This window comes from Coccinella septempunctata, chromosome 3 (assembly GCF_907165205.1).
Source record: "Coccinella septempunctata chromosome 3, icCocSept1.1, whole genome shotgun sequence".
In the NCBI taxonomy this organism is placed as follows: Eukaryota; Metazoa; Arthropoda; class Insecta; order Coleoptera; family Coccinellidae; genus Coccinella; species Coccinella septempunctata.
The window spans coordinates 18,387,424-18,404,765 of record NC_058191.1 but is presented as its reverse complement, the minus strand read 5'-3'; the positions used below and the strand labels follow the sequence as shown (position 1 = coordinate 18,404,765).

At 35.1% G+C, this 17,342-nt stretch overlaps 1 protein-coding gene across 5 annotated transcripts in view; it reads right to left on the bottom strand.

Moving 5' to 3' along the window:
• Positions 1 to 11,181: 11,181 nt before the first annotated feature.
• The window catches only part of LOC123309259 (transcriptional regulator ovo-like), a 68,643-nt gene continuing 62,482 nt past the window's right edge, over positions 11,182 to 17,342 (bottom strand). For 2 of the 5 annotated variants that reach the window (XM_044892275.1, XM_044892278.1), the window contains exon 4: positions 12,763 to 13,560. In XM_044892275.1, coding sequence (XP_044748210.1) covers positions 13,265 to 13,560 — 296 coding nt within the window. In that variant the 3' untranslated portion in view covers positions 12,763 to 13,264. Of the gene's footprint in view, positions 12,054 to 12,761; positions 13,561 to 17,342 lie in introns of those variants that run through there. The other 3 variants (XM_044892276.1, XM_044892279.1, XM_044892277.1) reach the window with 3 other exon arrangements.

Below are 17,342 nucleotides of genomic sequence, written 5' to 3'. Positions count from 1 at the left end.
AAGATTTGCCAATATCCAGAAGGGGAACTCAAACATAACGATAATTTCGTACAAATCTCATATTTAATAGATACTGGCTCAGATATAAGTCTGGTCAAAGAAAGTATTGCTAAGAAATTGAATTGCGACATCGTTCTCAAACAGAAATTCATCTCAGGAATAGGAAATATTTTATGTAAAACTATAGGAACAACTTACATTCTATTTTACAAACGCGGACTTGCCATAGAAATTGAATTTAATGTTGTTAGTGATCACATAATCCCTCACACAAATATTGATGCGTTAATAGGAATGGATATTCTAAGAGAAAAAGATATTCAACTAAAGGTTGATAAAAACTGCGTCGACTTTGAAACTACATTCAGACCCTTCAAAGTCCTCCCAATCGATAGTAAAGCCGAGTCAAGAATAGATTTGTCAGGATTGGACGAACAACTTAAGATTAAAATCATGAAAATTATAAAAGAGTCAGTTCAATCAAAACCTGAAGCAGTCACCACAGGTAGATTGAAAATTGAAGGATGATAATCCTATTGCTTTTCGTGCTAGAAATTTATCCTATCAGGAACGACTGAAAGTTAAAGAAATAATCAAAAAACAACTAAAATCTGGCATCATTAGGCCTAGCGAATCAAATTATGCAAGTCCCATTGTTCTAGTTAGGAAACGTAATGGTGAGATACGATTGTGCGTAGACTATAGAGAATTGAACAAAAAGGTCCTTCGAATTAATTATCCTTTGCCGAGAATTCAAAATCAAATAGACCTATTAGCAAAAGCCTAATATTATTCGAAGCTCGATATGAAGTCAGGTTTCCACCAAATTGAAATTGAAGAAAGTTCAAAACACATCACAGCCTTCATAACCCCTGATGGACTTTATGAGTATAATAGAATGCCCTTTGGTTTTATTAATTCGCCACCATGTTACCAATCAGCTATTGATAAAGCTCTAGGAGACTATAAAGACATAATTGCTTTAGTTTATGTCGATGATGTTCTTTGCCCCTGTGAAAATATTGAAGAAGGTCTCGACAATCTGAAGAAAATTATAACTCGATTATCTCAATGCGGATTTACTTTAAATTATGAAAAATGTGAATTCTTCAAAACATCGATAGAATTTCTAGGCGTAGTAATAGAAAAAGGAACTGTAAAACCTAGTCCGAGTAAAATAGAATCTCTCAAAAATACCCCTCAACCAGTAGATGTGAAAGGTGTACGACAATTTTTGGGTCTTGCTATTTATTTTAGAAGGTTTATAAAAAATTTTGTCACACTCACCGCTCCAATTTCTTCTCTACTAAGAAAAAGCTCTGAGTTTAAATGGACTGAGCAATGTGAAAATATCCGCTCAGAAGTTATAACACGACTCACGCAAAAACCAATACTTAGGATCTTCAATCCCGATTGGGAAACTGAACTTCATACAGATGCTAGCGCTGTTGGAATTGGGGGAATTTTAATGCAAACAGATTCGGAGAAAAAAACACATCCGGTAGCCTATTTTAGTCGAAAAACCACTCTTGTAGAATCTAAGTATCACTCGTATGATCTTGAAACGCTGGCCATTGTAGAGGCCACTAGCTATTTTCGAAATTACTTGTATGGCATTAAATTTAAAATTTTTACCGATTGTAATTCCGTAAGAGCCACAGCCCTAAAGAAGGAATTGCTTCCAAGAGTAGCTCGTTGGTGGATTCGGTTGCAGGACTTTGATTTTGAGATAGAATATCGTCCTGGTGAAAAAATGAAGCATGTTGATTATCTTAGTAGAAATCTTCCCTGTGAGAACAACATACTGGAGCTCTGTAATGTTACAGGTTCTCCGCAATCTATCAGAGAATGGCAAAAGGCAGACCCCTTCTGCATAGGACTACTAGATGGAAGTTTACATGAAGAGGGATTCTCAGTACAAGACGGAACCGTTTATTGGAGGGCAAGGAGAACTGATCCAGCCAGATGTTTTGTTCCAAAGTTGGCGAGACTGGAGATCATGAAGCTGTACCATGACGAGTCTTCCCATATAGGATTTGAGAAGATGATTGCCAAAATGAAAGAAGATTTGATTTGGCCAGGACTGAGTAAGACCGTTCGCAAATATGTACAAAGCTGCCGGTCCTGCACAGTTGGCAAATCTCATACTGGCAAAAGAGCTGGCTTTTGTCAACTTACTGATGTCCCAATTGAAAGATTGGATACGTGGCACATAGATCACGCAGGACCATTAGTGAAATCTTTTGGATGCACCCAGATCTTAGTGATTGTCGATGGTTTCACACGATTCATCAAACTATGCCCGTTGAAGCAGAGAACTACAGAAGAAAGTATAAAAGGTCTACAGAAGGCATTTGCAGAATTGGGAAAACCGAAGAGAATAATAGCAGACAGAGAAACTGCATTCATATCATCCAAATTCAAGCAATTTCTTGAGACAGAAGGTGTAAAATTGCATTTCATCGCCACAGGACTACCACGAGGAAACGGGAAAGTCGAACGAGTTATGAGAACTGTTTTCAATGCATTGAGGTGCATTCTTAACGAAAAGGAAGAGAAAGTATGGTTCCAAGCCCTACCGAAAGTCGAAGATGACTTGAATAATACAGTTAATAAATCAACAGGGTATGCCCCAGCTGTTTTGATGAAAAACGCGAATAAACGATTAACAGCTACCATGAACCTATTAAGCGATATAGTAAAGCGATATAGTAAAGCGATATAGTAAAGCCAATAGAAGTCAATGAAGGAGCTCTTAGGGAGAAGCTCAATGTTGCAACCAAGCATACAAAGAAGAAATTCGATGAAACCCGAAAAGCTAGTTACCCGTTTGACGTTAACCAAAAAGTTGTAATGGAAGTGACACAACTATCTAATGGAGGAAAGTTGAAGCCAAAATTTATTGGCCCTTTTGAAATCAAGGCTGTCTTACCGAATGATCGATATGTACTGAAAAGGATAGGCGGCCAGAATAGAACGACCACGGCAGGCCAGGAACAATTAAGAATTTGGCCTGAAGATCCTTGTGAATTGTGAAATTTTCAATGTGACAGTGTATCTAACAAAAACTGTGAAAATGTTAACTGTTTAATGTTTGTATCTATCATTGCACTACAAAATCTAATACTGTTTTATACGATTTAAGTTGAATTAATATGCTCCGAACTTGATAGCCTTGAGATATTAGCTTCTTTGAATGGTTTTAATGTCATTGCGAAGACCAGGGAGGTTCGCTTATTTTTGTTTTCTGGTGTAACAGGTGTTACAGTTTATTGTTTTTAGTTTTGCTTTTATTTTATCTGAACCGTAGTATTGACACGCATGCCCGTGACTTAGGCGAAGTCCTGTGTGGTATACCTCTGAGCAATGCTATGGTAGATCATGATAATTTACACTTTATTGTTTTTGGTTTCGCTTTTATTTTATCTGAACTGTAGTATTGACACGCATGCCCGTGACTTAGGCGAAGTCCTGTGTGGTATACCTCTGAGCAATGCTATAGTCTGATAATAGTTTCTTTTGGTTAGCAAGGTTTGATTTTCTTTCATTCTTGGCTATTCAGTTCTAATTTACATCCAACTTATGAGCATGTAAGCGGTGGTGGTTTTTTTCTCGCTTGGCTCTTTTTTCCACCTATAATAATGCCGCAGCGCGAGCCAGCGCATCAAACAGAGCCATGTACACAAGATTAAACTGTTTTATGTTTACAAGTTCTCTTTAACAATGTTGTTTGTTATTAAGATAAGTGAAACGAGGACGTTTCAATGGTCAGTATGGCCGTGTTAGCAAATGTTAATTTTGACCCCCTTTATAATATAATGATAATGTCCGATGATGAATGTCAAATCAAGAATAAGAGTATAGAACCCATGCTCTGTGCACCCTGTGCTTCTATGTAACCTGCTTTCTCTATGCATAAGTCTAAGACAGAATTACCCGAGCTTCCTTGCCGAGTGGTATGCTTTCTACCTGATCCTTTGTTAGAGCACCGCCACGTGCGAGATAACCGTCCGCCATTTTACTTTGTAAATAAAAGCTTTCGCCCACGATACGACTTGCGTTTTTATTTCTTACATATATATAAATATATATATATATATATATATATATATATATATATATATATATATATATATATATATATATATATATATATATATATATATATATATATATATATATATATATATATATATATATATATATATATATATATATATATATATTTTTTTTTTTTTCTTTTTATTTTCAGATAATGATCCGTTATCAAATTATGAAGAACAATACCTTTGATGTCCGATTCTCCCCGTTGAAAACCCTTCACGAAAAAATGATCTAGACACGATTTACTTTCAGGTCGTGTATATTTATTTATATACGATGTGAAGCCAAAGAAGTTCAATATATTTTTGTACTCTTCTACTACATGTTCATTCTTCAATAAATCAATATTTATATCTCCTGTGATAATGTGTTTTTTACAATGTTTTTTATCCTCTAAGTAAAGCGCTAATTTTTCATTGAAATCAGTGATTACATATTTAGGTGACTTATATATTGCAGTTAATCTAATTCTTTCTTTGTTGTTCTGAATATTCAAATCTATAGCTGTTATTTATTCCCCCAGTTGTATGTTCTCATGTTCAAAATTTATATTTTCCCTCACATAAACGATTGTACCATCATTTCTATTGTATCTACCCTCATTATAGACATGCCGGTATCCATCTAATTTAAATAAATTTATGTCATCTACCACAAATGTTTCCGTCAGTATGATGATATCGAATGATATAGTCATTCCTTCTAGGTATACTTGTAACTCCTCAAAATTCATTTGAATACTTCTTATATTCATCTGTAGGATATCAAACATTTCATTAATCCTCAATTTATAGATTTCATCAACTTTCTCGACGACGATAGTTTATAGTCGTCATTTCGATATTGTCTAATAAAAGGGTCCATTTTGACATTACAAATTCATCCGAATTTCAAAATTTAATTACTCGTTCCAAAAAAATGTAGTAACAACAATTATATCATTTTTTTTTTTTAATTTCAGTTTCTTGTGATAATTTTTTTTTTACTTAATTTTTCTCATTTGATTTTTTTTTATAATTATTTGTTTTATTATTATTTGTTTCATTCGTAATATTTACTTACTTTTATGGTCTGGCTAGTTTTTTCTCTCTGATGTTGATTTATGTCTTAGGGTCATCCCCACAATCTTTTCTGGTTGGGACCTATTTTTGTTGAAAAATCCTTTTTTATGTGTGGGTAATCGAGGGGTATTGTGGGATTTCCTAGCTTCATTAATTTCTTCTTTTGATGTTATTTCTCTTGTTACTTCTTTCGACGTTGAAGTTGTCGGAATCTCCTCTCTCACATAATCACTTTTCGAATTTATACTCGGTGTATTTGGAGCACTCCTAGTTTTGTTTCGTTCGAGTCCGAATCTCTCTAATTCCTCCAAAGTGTATGATTCTTCCCCAATTATTAGTTTATTTCCTTTCAAAAATGATCTCTCTGAATATTTTGTTCTAGCTTCTCGTAAAAAGGACTTTAGCTTCTGTAGGTCCTGTCGTTGCTTCAGAGTCAGATCATTCGCAATAGCCACTCCTGTACCCTTAAGTTTTTTAACACTTTCAAATAATATTTTCTTACTTTGATAAGAGATGAATTCTATCTTAATTGGGCTATTATCTTCTTTTCCTAATGTGTAATAATCATTTATCTCCTCCGGTTCGATCTGCGCATCCAATATTCGATTAATTTCACTGCAAAGGTAGTCTGCTTTCAATGGACAACCTTTATTCAAGCCAAATATGACAATATTATTTTTGTTGCAAAACTGTTCGGTTCTTTCCAGTCTTTCTTTCAAAACTTCTTTCTCTTTTTCTAAAGTCTCGTTTTTATTTTTTTGTTCTTGAATTTCCAACCGCAGTCTTACTTCTGTTGCCGAAATACAATTCTTTACTTCGTCCTTTGAGTTCTTTATTTCGTGCAGTAGATCTGTTAATGTAATATTTTCTTCTCCGTTATTTTGTGGCATCATCAATCTAGTATGTGAACGTATGGTACTCTTTATTTATTCTTGAATTCACCTCCTTGTTTATCGTATCAATATGTGCCTGGATCTTACCACACATATGGGATCAATGAATGTTCGCTTTCCTTTCTTGAACCAATTTTCACCTTTGTATGCGGAAAATTGCCAGAATCTTGAATATTTTGATGGCTTTGATTGTCCCCACTAAATGAAGAATTTTCTTATCTACGTTTCTATATTAGTTTCATAATTTTCACTCAACATAAACACTTGAAAAGTATCAATGAACATGAGCCCGAGTTTAACACCTTGCAGCACGAGTATGAGTGAAATTTATTCTTCAACAATGAAAATGTAGTACCTATCATAAGAGATGTTCGAAATGGAGTTCCTTCCTCTCGACGCATTTCCTAGAGCTTAAAAATCAGATTATTTATTGCCCTTCTTATCATATCGGGATTTTGTTTCTACACAGGCTTTTTCTATCCTCTGCCGCAAATGCTCCCGTGAAGTCAGAATTGTCAGTCACCTTTGCACGCACACTCAGTGGAAACTAATGGTTTAAAATGAAAAAGAGTTGGACAGAATTTTAAAAAATTTAAATTCTTGCCCGAAGACAATGAATAATATCACCAAAGGAATAAAAACAGGACCGCATTTCGTCAACAACATGAATTCATCCGGTTCCTTCGTTGTTGTTTTATGAAAGGTAATAGAAAGATTAAGGTTTTTCGGAAGAATATATTTTAATAGTTATGTTTGTTATGAAGCAAATAAATTTACGGATTACATTTTCCAAGAGAGTTTACATCATTTGTATTTAAATTCAATATGTAATTTCAAAGGAATTCACAGCTCGACTTTGCATACCTACTATTAAAAACTTTTTTACGAACACTCAGTATGTGCTGAGAGTTTAAAATGAAGAAGAATTGAACAGAATTCAAAACAATTCAGAAACTCGGCAGAGGATCATGAATATTATCACCCGAGGAATAAAAACAGGACCGCATTTCGAAAAAATGCCATAAAATATGATTTCGTCCGGTTCCTATTCCCTTGTGACAAGTGTGCTATGCAAAGTGAAAATTGATTTCCTTAGAATAAACTACGTAGTTTCTCATGGCAATAACGAAATTTCTGTAAGGGATGTAAAAAATATAGATTTTGGGGCTTGAATGAAAAATCATGATATTCTGAGTTCCGCCCTGAAAATACTGATATTTCAGGACCGTTTGAAAGAGCTTTCTGAAATGAACCAACCCATAAAATTTGATCGACATCGGACCTTCCACTACAGAGCTATGGCTATCGCAAATTTAGGTCAATATTCATGAATCACCCCGTATCTCCGAAACTAATTGCCTTAGGATACAAAATAAGCAAGTTTTCTGAAAGGCCTGGATGACCTGCATTCACCATTGGGCTATGGCCAACGACTCATGAAACACCCTGTATATCTATCCATTTAGAGTCAAATGGGCATGTCTTGGGCTTCGGTTGGGCGATGATATCTATCGTCGAGGTAATATCCTCCCACTTCTGTTTTTAGAGAAGTGGCCTTCAGTAACCGAATGCTCCTTCACTTTCTTGAAATTCTTTTTTTGTGAATTCGAACATTTTATGCATTCATTCTTATTCATTTGAATTGAATTAGTTGTGGTGTAAGTTATATAATTGCGAATGAAGAAAAAATTGACTTAACATAATTCTTTTTTCTAGTGAGGGGAGGATTTGTAACGTAAAATAATTTTGGTTTTTCGAAATAATTGAATACTCCTAAAATTATGGAAGTTGGGCAATCAATAAAACATCGGTTATCTTCGCGAAAAAAGTGGTCCTTAATTCCCAGCGCCATATGAGATCGAGAAAATTCCATTACGATTCACGTTTTCTTCTGAATAAAGTATTTGAAATTCGACGTTCTAAATTTGTGAAATAATATTCACACGTTATTTTCGGATATTTTGGATTGTTAAAGTCATCGAATTCTTTTGATTTATTGGACTTTGGATTTTTGGAAATCAGACAGAATATCCGTTTCATACGGGATTTAAGATTCACTACGGAAGAACATTCGAGAAAAGCCGACCACCATCCGAGGCTTTTTCAAAATATATACTTTCACGATTGGATTTATTTTTATCAGAATTATGCATGCATATCCACTTTCAACAGTTTTCTTCAATACAGATGTTTTTTGCAGCAGGAATAAAAAAAGATGATATTATCAGATTTCGAATGTATTGGCTCCATTCTAAAATCAGTTGTTCTCGATCAATTCTAGTGATCAATAGTTTTTCTTTCGTTTGATTTTCTACACTCGATCGCTATGCAACGCGAAACATGCAATTTGACCCAAGAGGAATGTGCCCAAGCGGTAGTTTTGCGAGAAGAAGGGTGGACATACACAAGAATTGCAGAAAGGTTTGGAGTTTCCCATACAAGTGTGTCCAGAATGTTGCAGCGATTCAGAGAGACAGGTATGAATGTCCGAAGACCAGGACAGGGTAGACCAAGGATAACAACTGGCATTCAAGAACGTTACTCGAGAGTTTCTTCGTTGAGACAACGGTTTGCAACCGCTCGCCTCCTTCAAATTCAGCTTGAGCAAACTCATGAGGTGCAAATTAGCACTCAGACAAGAAGAAATCGCCTCAGAGAATATGATTTAAGGCCTCGTGTCGCGGCAAGAGGCCCAGCTCTTACCCCAGCCCATCGAAGGGCGCGTTTGGATTTTGCGAGAGAGCATATCCATTGGGAAGAGGCCGATTGGGAAAGAGTTCTCTTCACAGATGAGTCTAGATTCTGCCTCTACCATTGTGATCGACGTTCCCTTGTATACAGACGTCCTCATGAATGATATGCTCAGTGCAATTACCTGAATACTACTGGTTTCGGGGGAGGATCGATTATGGTATGGGGTGGAATATCTTTGACTGCTCGCACAAACCTAGTGGTCGTTGATAATGGAGCTATGAATGCTGATAAGTATATAAGGAACATTCTTGAAGAGCATGTAGTGCCGTTTGCCCCATACATTGGTGAAAATTTCATTTTTATAGACGATAATGCCAGACCCCATCGTGCGCGCATCGTTCAGGAGTACCTTGAAGAGGTTGAAGTCTCTCGAATGGAATGGCCAGCAAGAAGTCCAGATCTCCATCCGATTGAACAGGTTTGGGACAACCTCAATAGAAGGCTGAGAAGTTCAGAAAATCATCCAGCTACTCTTAATGACTTAGGAATCCAACTCTGAGAAATCTGGGTAGGATTAGATCAGAACATTTTAAGCTCACTCATTTTAAGTATGAACCGTCGTTGCCGAGCTGTAATTAAGGCAAGGGGTGGAAATACCAAGTATTAAATCACTTATCAGCATTTCAGTATTTTGAAAATTGTTCATTTATCTTCTTTCAGGCAAGATTCGGTGAAATCCTGAATTTTTCTTCCATTTAATGTGCCTTGTTTCGTTCAAAACCTTCCCGAGAGAACATGAAAAATAAGTTAAAAAGTCAATGTATAGTTAACTTTCATTAAAATTGAGATTTTCAGAATGTGCGTTAATTTTTTTGCGCAGTGTATTTGGCCGTTTGGTGTGTGCAACTGCAGGAACAACAACAACCACTTTTGAACATCCCCGAACTTAATTCTAGGATTGTTTCTTGATGAATATCATTTTTCCTATCATAAACCTTGGTAGTTTTGGAATCAATAGTGAAAGTAACGAATTCAAAAGTTAGTTTTAAACTATCTGGCGCCCCATATTTTTCAAGGAACTCACCCCTTCTTCACTTGAGCAAGTTCGCGAGCCCGATCCATTAAATATATGTTACAGTTTCAGTAAAAATAGTCATACAATCAAAATTTGCACGTAATACTATACAACCTCAGGAACTATTTTGAAGCTACTGAGTGAGCTAAAATTTTTGTGACGTCATTTCATTGGAGTTTGATGTACAATAGTTCTTCATGCAATTCGAATTTATCTGAAATAAAGAAATATCTTATCTTATCTTAACACTATAAAATGGTATACTAACTGTGCAAAAACCACGACAGGGCAACAAGTGTACACTATTGTTGAGCTTCGGCTCGAGTGTTTTTCAGGCAGAAATATTTGCAATAGAAAGATGCGTGAACATAAACCTGAAAATAAACTATCAAGAAAGTGACATAGTGATCCATTATGATAGTCAAGCCGCTATCAGGGCACTGAAATCCTATGTTATTCACTCAAAGCTGATATGGGAGTGCCGAAGTGAACCCAATGAATGGGCAAGAACAACAAGGTCTCTTTAGTTTGGGTTCTAGGTCACTGTGGACCAAAGAAAACGAGGAAGTCAACACACTCGCCAGATAGGGATCACAAACGCCACTTACTGGCCCAGAGTCTTACTGTGGTATAGGAAAATGCACCTATAGAAAAGAGTTTCTGAAGAAGGAAGAAACCAGAAGAGAAACACTCTGGAGGAACCTTCAAGGAATGGATTATTCCAAAAAATTCTTCCAGAATTTTAAAACTACAAGATCCAGGAAGTATTTGCACCCGAGTAACAATTAGTTTCATCTTCTCACCGACTTTCTCATAGGACATTGTCGCCTTAGAAAACATATGACGGGAATGGGCTCATCAGAAACTGACGAAGGTAGATTTTGTGGAGAAGAGGCGGAAACTTCTGTTCACCTGGTTACAAAATGCCTTGCCACTGTAAGCCTGAGCAAGGACTATCTTGGGCCAGAAAATTATAGAAGAAATGGGCACTTATATTTATTAACTTCCTTGAAGCACTCTTAGACACTGGAGTTAATTGGTACTCTGGAGCTGAAGGGCGAGCTATAGAAGGCGGTTGTGAGAACAGCTATGATAGGGGGGCATAATAGACCTTAAGGTCGCGGTGAAATGTAACCCCCTTACCAAACTACAAACTATAAATTATTCCCTTCATATTCCGAAGGGTGGCCTCTCCATAGATTGTCAATACATTAGTTCATTTATTACAACAATCTTCTACTTTCAATTACCAAATGAATGAGATTCAGGAAATTTTTGTTCTACAGAACAAAAATTCATTATTAGAAATTTCAATTTGTTAAAAGAAGGAAATACTAATAAATATAGTCAGTTGTTCAATAGTAAATAATTTAATTGTATAAAAATATTAGGAAGAGCACACTTTTCTACATGATTGTGATAATATAAATACATTAGTTATTACATACCTACATCAAATCTTGAATTGATAGAATCCGTAATTAAAGCTAATTTGTTCACAAAAAGCACTGAATTTTGTTTTCAGTTCATTCAGAGAAATTATGAATTTGTTCTCGAATAGGCACTAATTGAAGTGAAATAATATAGAAATGTGAATTCAGTATTGAGCACTGATCAAGAAGTTATTAAGTTCAAGTTTTCCTAAAATCATCAAATAAGATCAAGGTACTTATAGTAGAAAATGCCTAAAAACTTTCTATGTACAAAAACACTAACAACATTCATTGTTCATTTATAAACAATTACCTCAGTTAACAAAGTATAAAAGGATTGGAGTAAAATATATATAGCAGGAAATTTGTCTGCTTTTATGTGAAAACTAAACAACGATTAATCACAACATACTTTAAGATATTCTGCAGCACCAAAGGCGTTATAGGCTATCTATGAAACCTCAGATTTAGAAACGGGCCAAAGTTCAGAAAAATTTATCCTAATCTATACAACTTTTGAATATGCAATATTTTATCATATATGTAGTTAAAACATTTACTATAAAATATTCAAATCCAATCTATTGACAACAAGAGAATCCGTGGATACTATGTTTTTTAATAACATAATTTGATTCTTCTTCTAAATTTAGCCACGTTTCTGACCATAAAACAAAACCACTATTCTAGTTTCTTAATCTAACCCCAAATCCATACACCTGATTGCACAAATTACCCGATATTTTGTTCGAGGGAGGTGTTATTTTTCACTTTAAGAACGCTGCTCCTACACCTGGAAATAAAAATTCTCATCATAAATACGTTGTTTTTCTTTCATATCTGATCTTATACCACAGAACGAAAGTTACATACGGTAATTTCATTAACTAAAAACATAACAAGTTATCTACTTCCCCTAAATTTGTCACTTCTCGTATAAAGTTAATTTCCAATATGAAAAAATGAGCAATGCATATAAAAGGGAAGATTTCCTTCAGCTCTTTTTACCATTTCAATTTGTTCCGTTGGGAAAGTAATGAAGAATAAGAAGTAATAATATTGTTGGTAGATGCATGATTGTTTTTTATGGGCCATTACCTACTTGAAATATTTTCATCTCGTTTATTTTGCAGAGTAGAGACAAGGAGAACGATCGCTGCTTTCAGACCACAGACTATTTTTCCTCTAAAATATCTACCAATAGGTAGTTCATGTTTTTTCCAATAGCCGCGCTGGCGATAACGGGGGAACGAAATTTAGATTCAAACTATTTGAAGTTGGCTCAGTGAACTGCCTTCCTTCGATTAGAATATTATTATTTTCAATTTTTGATACTCCTCACTGCGCATGTAGTGACGTGTTGAACGATTACATCTATATCCTGTTTTCAATAAACAATGATAAACATACGTAGGTAATCCTTTTTTTGATCAGTGTTTTCTTTTGAATTTCATTTATTTCATCATTTATTATGAATGAATAGAGCTGGTTGCTTAGTCCCCTTTATTATTATATTATTATTTTAAGGTGAATCTGGTGAATTGTATTTTATTTCATATAAATCAGAAAAGTAATATTTATTATAGATTTGAAGAAAAGTGTCTGAAAAATCTTCAGAACCAACTATGGTGACACATAACCTGAAATACAACGATAGCACTTCATTTCAAATTGACGCTAAAATCCCCACCTTTTATCGATTCACTTAGCCTTCGCAACGACTCTTATTTCCCGCGTTCTTGGAGACATATTTTTGGTACGGCGTTCGTTCTCCTTCTCTCTACTCTCCATGGGCTGCATTTCATAAGCAAATCGGTGTTTACTCTTTTGCGTTCTTTTTGACATCGAGGGTCATGTCACTGAACACAATAAGTGCACTGCCCGCGGACTTGCAAAAGGAACGTGTTGAAGGCGATCAAAATATGTTTTGAAAAACTTAAACGTTTTATCATGAACCTAAGAAAGATGTTCAATTTCTTCAGAAGGTGTCGTCTTTATGAATATTTATGTACGCACTTGTAGGAGCATGTTAGCAAAATTCGAATTCGTAAATTTGAAGTGTCTCTTATCATAGAATTTGAGAAGGGCTGGACTATATGGATGTTTTTCTTTCAAGTGGATGTAATGGACTTCTGGTTCACTGGTAGTGTGGCCGCATTCTTCACAAACGTATACTTTGGTTCTTCGTTCTTTGTATGCATACTGATGTTGTACACCATGAACTTTGAGACAGTGGGATTCTAGTGAACATCTCTGAGTGAATGATTTTTCACATAGGCTGCACTTGTAGGGTCGAACACCTAAAATTTTAGCGTTAAAACATTAGCAAATCATCTTCATGATACCTACTTCATATTTTCAATATTGCATAGAAGACATGAAATATACAGGTCATCACATGCGCATATTTTTGGGAATTGAAAAATTTGTTTAGGATTTCAAGCTTTAACTACAGAAATGACTCCTTGTAAATTCTTTGATCTGCGGAACATACGCTATTTGTAGTCCGTGAAGTTAGCAAAAAGTTGAAAGCACTAATTCTGAAACTATGTCAAATATTTAGTGCCTAATTAGTGCCTATTAGTGCCGTATAAATATTTGACAGCACCATTGTAGTTTTTGAGAAATTGATACTTCAAGTTCTTGGTGCTGACTTCACGCTCAGCACCAACATTTTCAAATCACCATGAAATTAGTACACTAGTATTTACTTGGTGCTTAGTTAGAGACTATTAGTGCTTTCGGAACCAATCGAAAAAAATTAACGATTTTCATAATATCACGGATTATTTCCTTTGGTGCTCACTTCACGCTCAGCACCAACATATTGGAATTTGGTGAAAATTTTTGTTGCAATATTTAGTGCATATTAGTGCCGTTAAAATGGATGCTATATCAAGTGTGAAGTTAGAGAAAAGTTGGAAGCACTAATTCTGAAACCGACATTTTTTGTGTACGCGCGAAACAATCAGCTTACGGCCGTTTTCAATGAACCTATGTATCTATTGTTTCAGTTACTGAAAATAGAAAAATTATCTGATTTCATTTCTATGATCTATCTGTAAATATATTTTGAAATGGTTTTCAATCGTCAGTAAGTGAAACAATATAGGCTGTATTCGGGTTCGGCTTTCTGCCAGTCCGAGAATTGTTCTAGGACTGCGCAAAACTGTTGCGCCCTAGTATTAAATCCTCTGCGCAGTTCTAGAACCATTCTCGGACCGTCCGGAAGCCGAACCCGAATACAGCTATAGTGATAGTGAAAACGGCTGTTATTAGTCGGTAGCACTGATCGCGTGATTAGACGGTTAGGCCGATTCAGGCGATGAGGAAGCACGCGTGTGCGATGAAATGAGTTGTTTCTACTCTCGCCCATTTGTCGAATATATCTTGACTAAAAAACTTCACATCCAGTGAGTTTTTGAACTAAGATTATGGCTTTACTTGAATTTGTTTTTGGTAGGTGTATTTGGTAGTTCTATTAGTATACAGGGTCTTTCACTAGGAACCTCACCCATATTTATACGGAAAACTACTGAACGTATTTTCATGAAATTTAGCACTTATAAGTATTTCACGATGCTGATGAAATCTAAAATATTTTAAAGGCATGCGCACCTCCAGTTTTTCCGGAAATGACGTCAACTTCCGTTTTTCAAATTAGAACACCATTTTTTTATCGCAGAAATAGATTCCTTAGAAAATTTCAAGTTATTTTGATGTAACATTTTTCAGTTTTGGTTGGAAAATTCTCTCTGAGCGGGAAAATTCGAAAAAAAAATCGAAAAAAGAGCTCCGCTGAAACAATAATAACTTCGAGGTTTTTGGATGGAAAATTTTCATTTTTGGGATTTTTCAAGATGTAAGATTGATGTATCCACTTTGAAAATCGAAATCGCGATTCATGATACAGGGGGTGAAAAAATCGCTTTCAAAGTTAGGGATGACAAAATCGTGAATAATCAATTTTTTCAAATAAGAACCCCATTTTTTTATGGCAGATATTGAATCTACGTTAAAAAATAATGTGAGTGTATGCATCACACCCTTGCCCTAAAATGGATATTTTCTGAGTTATTCACAAAAAACTGTTTTTCGTCTTGAATTTTCAGCTATTTCTTTTCCCTTCACGCCAAAAAGATGAAATTTTCAGGAACTGTTATTTGAACCATGCTGTAGATTTTTCAACCCTTCTTGAAACCGACTTCAAGTTACTATTAGGAGAACCATGGCAAACTCTCGCATTTATAACTAGAGAAGATGCTCAAACTTTTGACCGTTAATTTCTAGACATTTATTTATACGTCTCAGGAATGCTTCGTGCGTTGCTCTTCTTATTTCATCGGGAGGAAGAGATCTGCAAAAGTGTTTAAAAACCAAATTGAGTTTCAAAACTATGAATCTAAAAATCTAAACAAACCTGAACGCATTTCTGACTCGTTCTATGCAGTCCTCTTTATCAGTCAGGGGAGTTGAGTAGACAATATTTTTTATCCTACCCCAAACATAATAGTCTAAAGGAGTTAAATCCGGAGAACGTGGTGGCCAAAGATGTGGACCATTGTTTGCCAACCATCGATCTTCAAATAGCCTGTAGAGGATATTTGACACATTGAGTGAATTGTGTGGAGGCGCGCCATCTTGTTGATACCATAAGTCATTATGGTTCTGTACTAGCGGCTCAATTATTTGAGTCAGTATGTCAGAATATCTATCTCCTAAGGGAGAACATTCTTTAAATAATGCAAACATGTGTAGTGTTCTATCTTACCAGTTAAAGTCCCATCATAAATGTGAACATCGAGAATTGCATTATTTTTGATGGCGCAAAAAACATTGAAACTCCAGGTCTCTTGAAAGTTCCATTGTCTGAAGTAGTGGTTGTTCTCTTCATCCCAATAATGACTGTTATGCCTATTGAAAGAACCATTCTTTGTGAATTTAGATTCATCTGTCCAAATTATACAGTCCAAAAAGTTTTCATTTTCTTGAAATCGAATCATCATAGCTTCGCAAAACTCTGTTCTCCTGACGAAATCAGTTTCCTTCAAATGCTGTACCCTATTGAATTTATATGGGTGCATTTTATGTTTTTTTAATATTCTCCGAACACTCGATTGAGATAATCCCAGATCAATCTCGGCATCTTTGAGAGAATTTTGAGGATTCACACGAAAATATGCAAGAACTGTAATTTCGTTGTTCTCATCTTCTACTACACTTCTTTCTCTGTGTATAGTTTTCTTAACGAAAGATCCGAAATTTCTCAAATTTGTCATGGTTCTGTTAATGGTATCCCTCGTTGGTCTGGGTCGGTCAGGAAACCTCTCAATGAAGAGTCGAATCGTTCTATCTACAACTTTATTACATTCTCCATGAAGTAGAATGAGATTTAAATAATCTTCATTGGTAAAATTAGGCATAGTGATCGATTTTATAACTTAATACGAATTATCACCAAATTAATAGTAAACACAAAATGCTACTGAATAAAGAGGAATTTGGCAGATGTAATTAATGATATCTATCATTAAAAAAAAAAAAGAATGTAAAACATGGTAAGTTTTTGCATATGGTTCATAAGGAATTATTTATTTATCATTGGAGAGAAAACCGATGGCCGATTAGTTGAAATAAAGAGGTTTCCGATACAAATTCGAATCAAAATTCGCCATCTATTTAGGAACAACCTGTAACTTTTTTCTCTTGCATATTAGGGTAGTAAAATCTAAAACATGGTTTCAGTAACAGTTCCTGAAAATTTCATCTTTTTGGCGTGAAGGGAATAGAAATAGCTGAAAATTCAAGACGAAAAACAGTTTTTTGTGAATAACTCAGAAAATATCCACTTTAGGGCTAGGGTGTGATGCATACACTCACATTATTTTTCAACGAAGATTCAATATCTGCCATAAAAAAATGGGGTTCTAATTTGAAAAAATTGATTTCTCACGATTTTGTCATCCCTAACTTTGAAAGCGATTTTATCACCCCCTGTATCATGAATCGCGATTTCGATTTTCAAAGTGGATACATCAATCTTACATCTTGAAAAATCTCAAAAATGAAAATTTTCCATCCA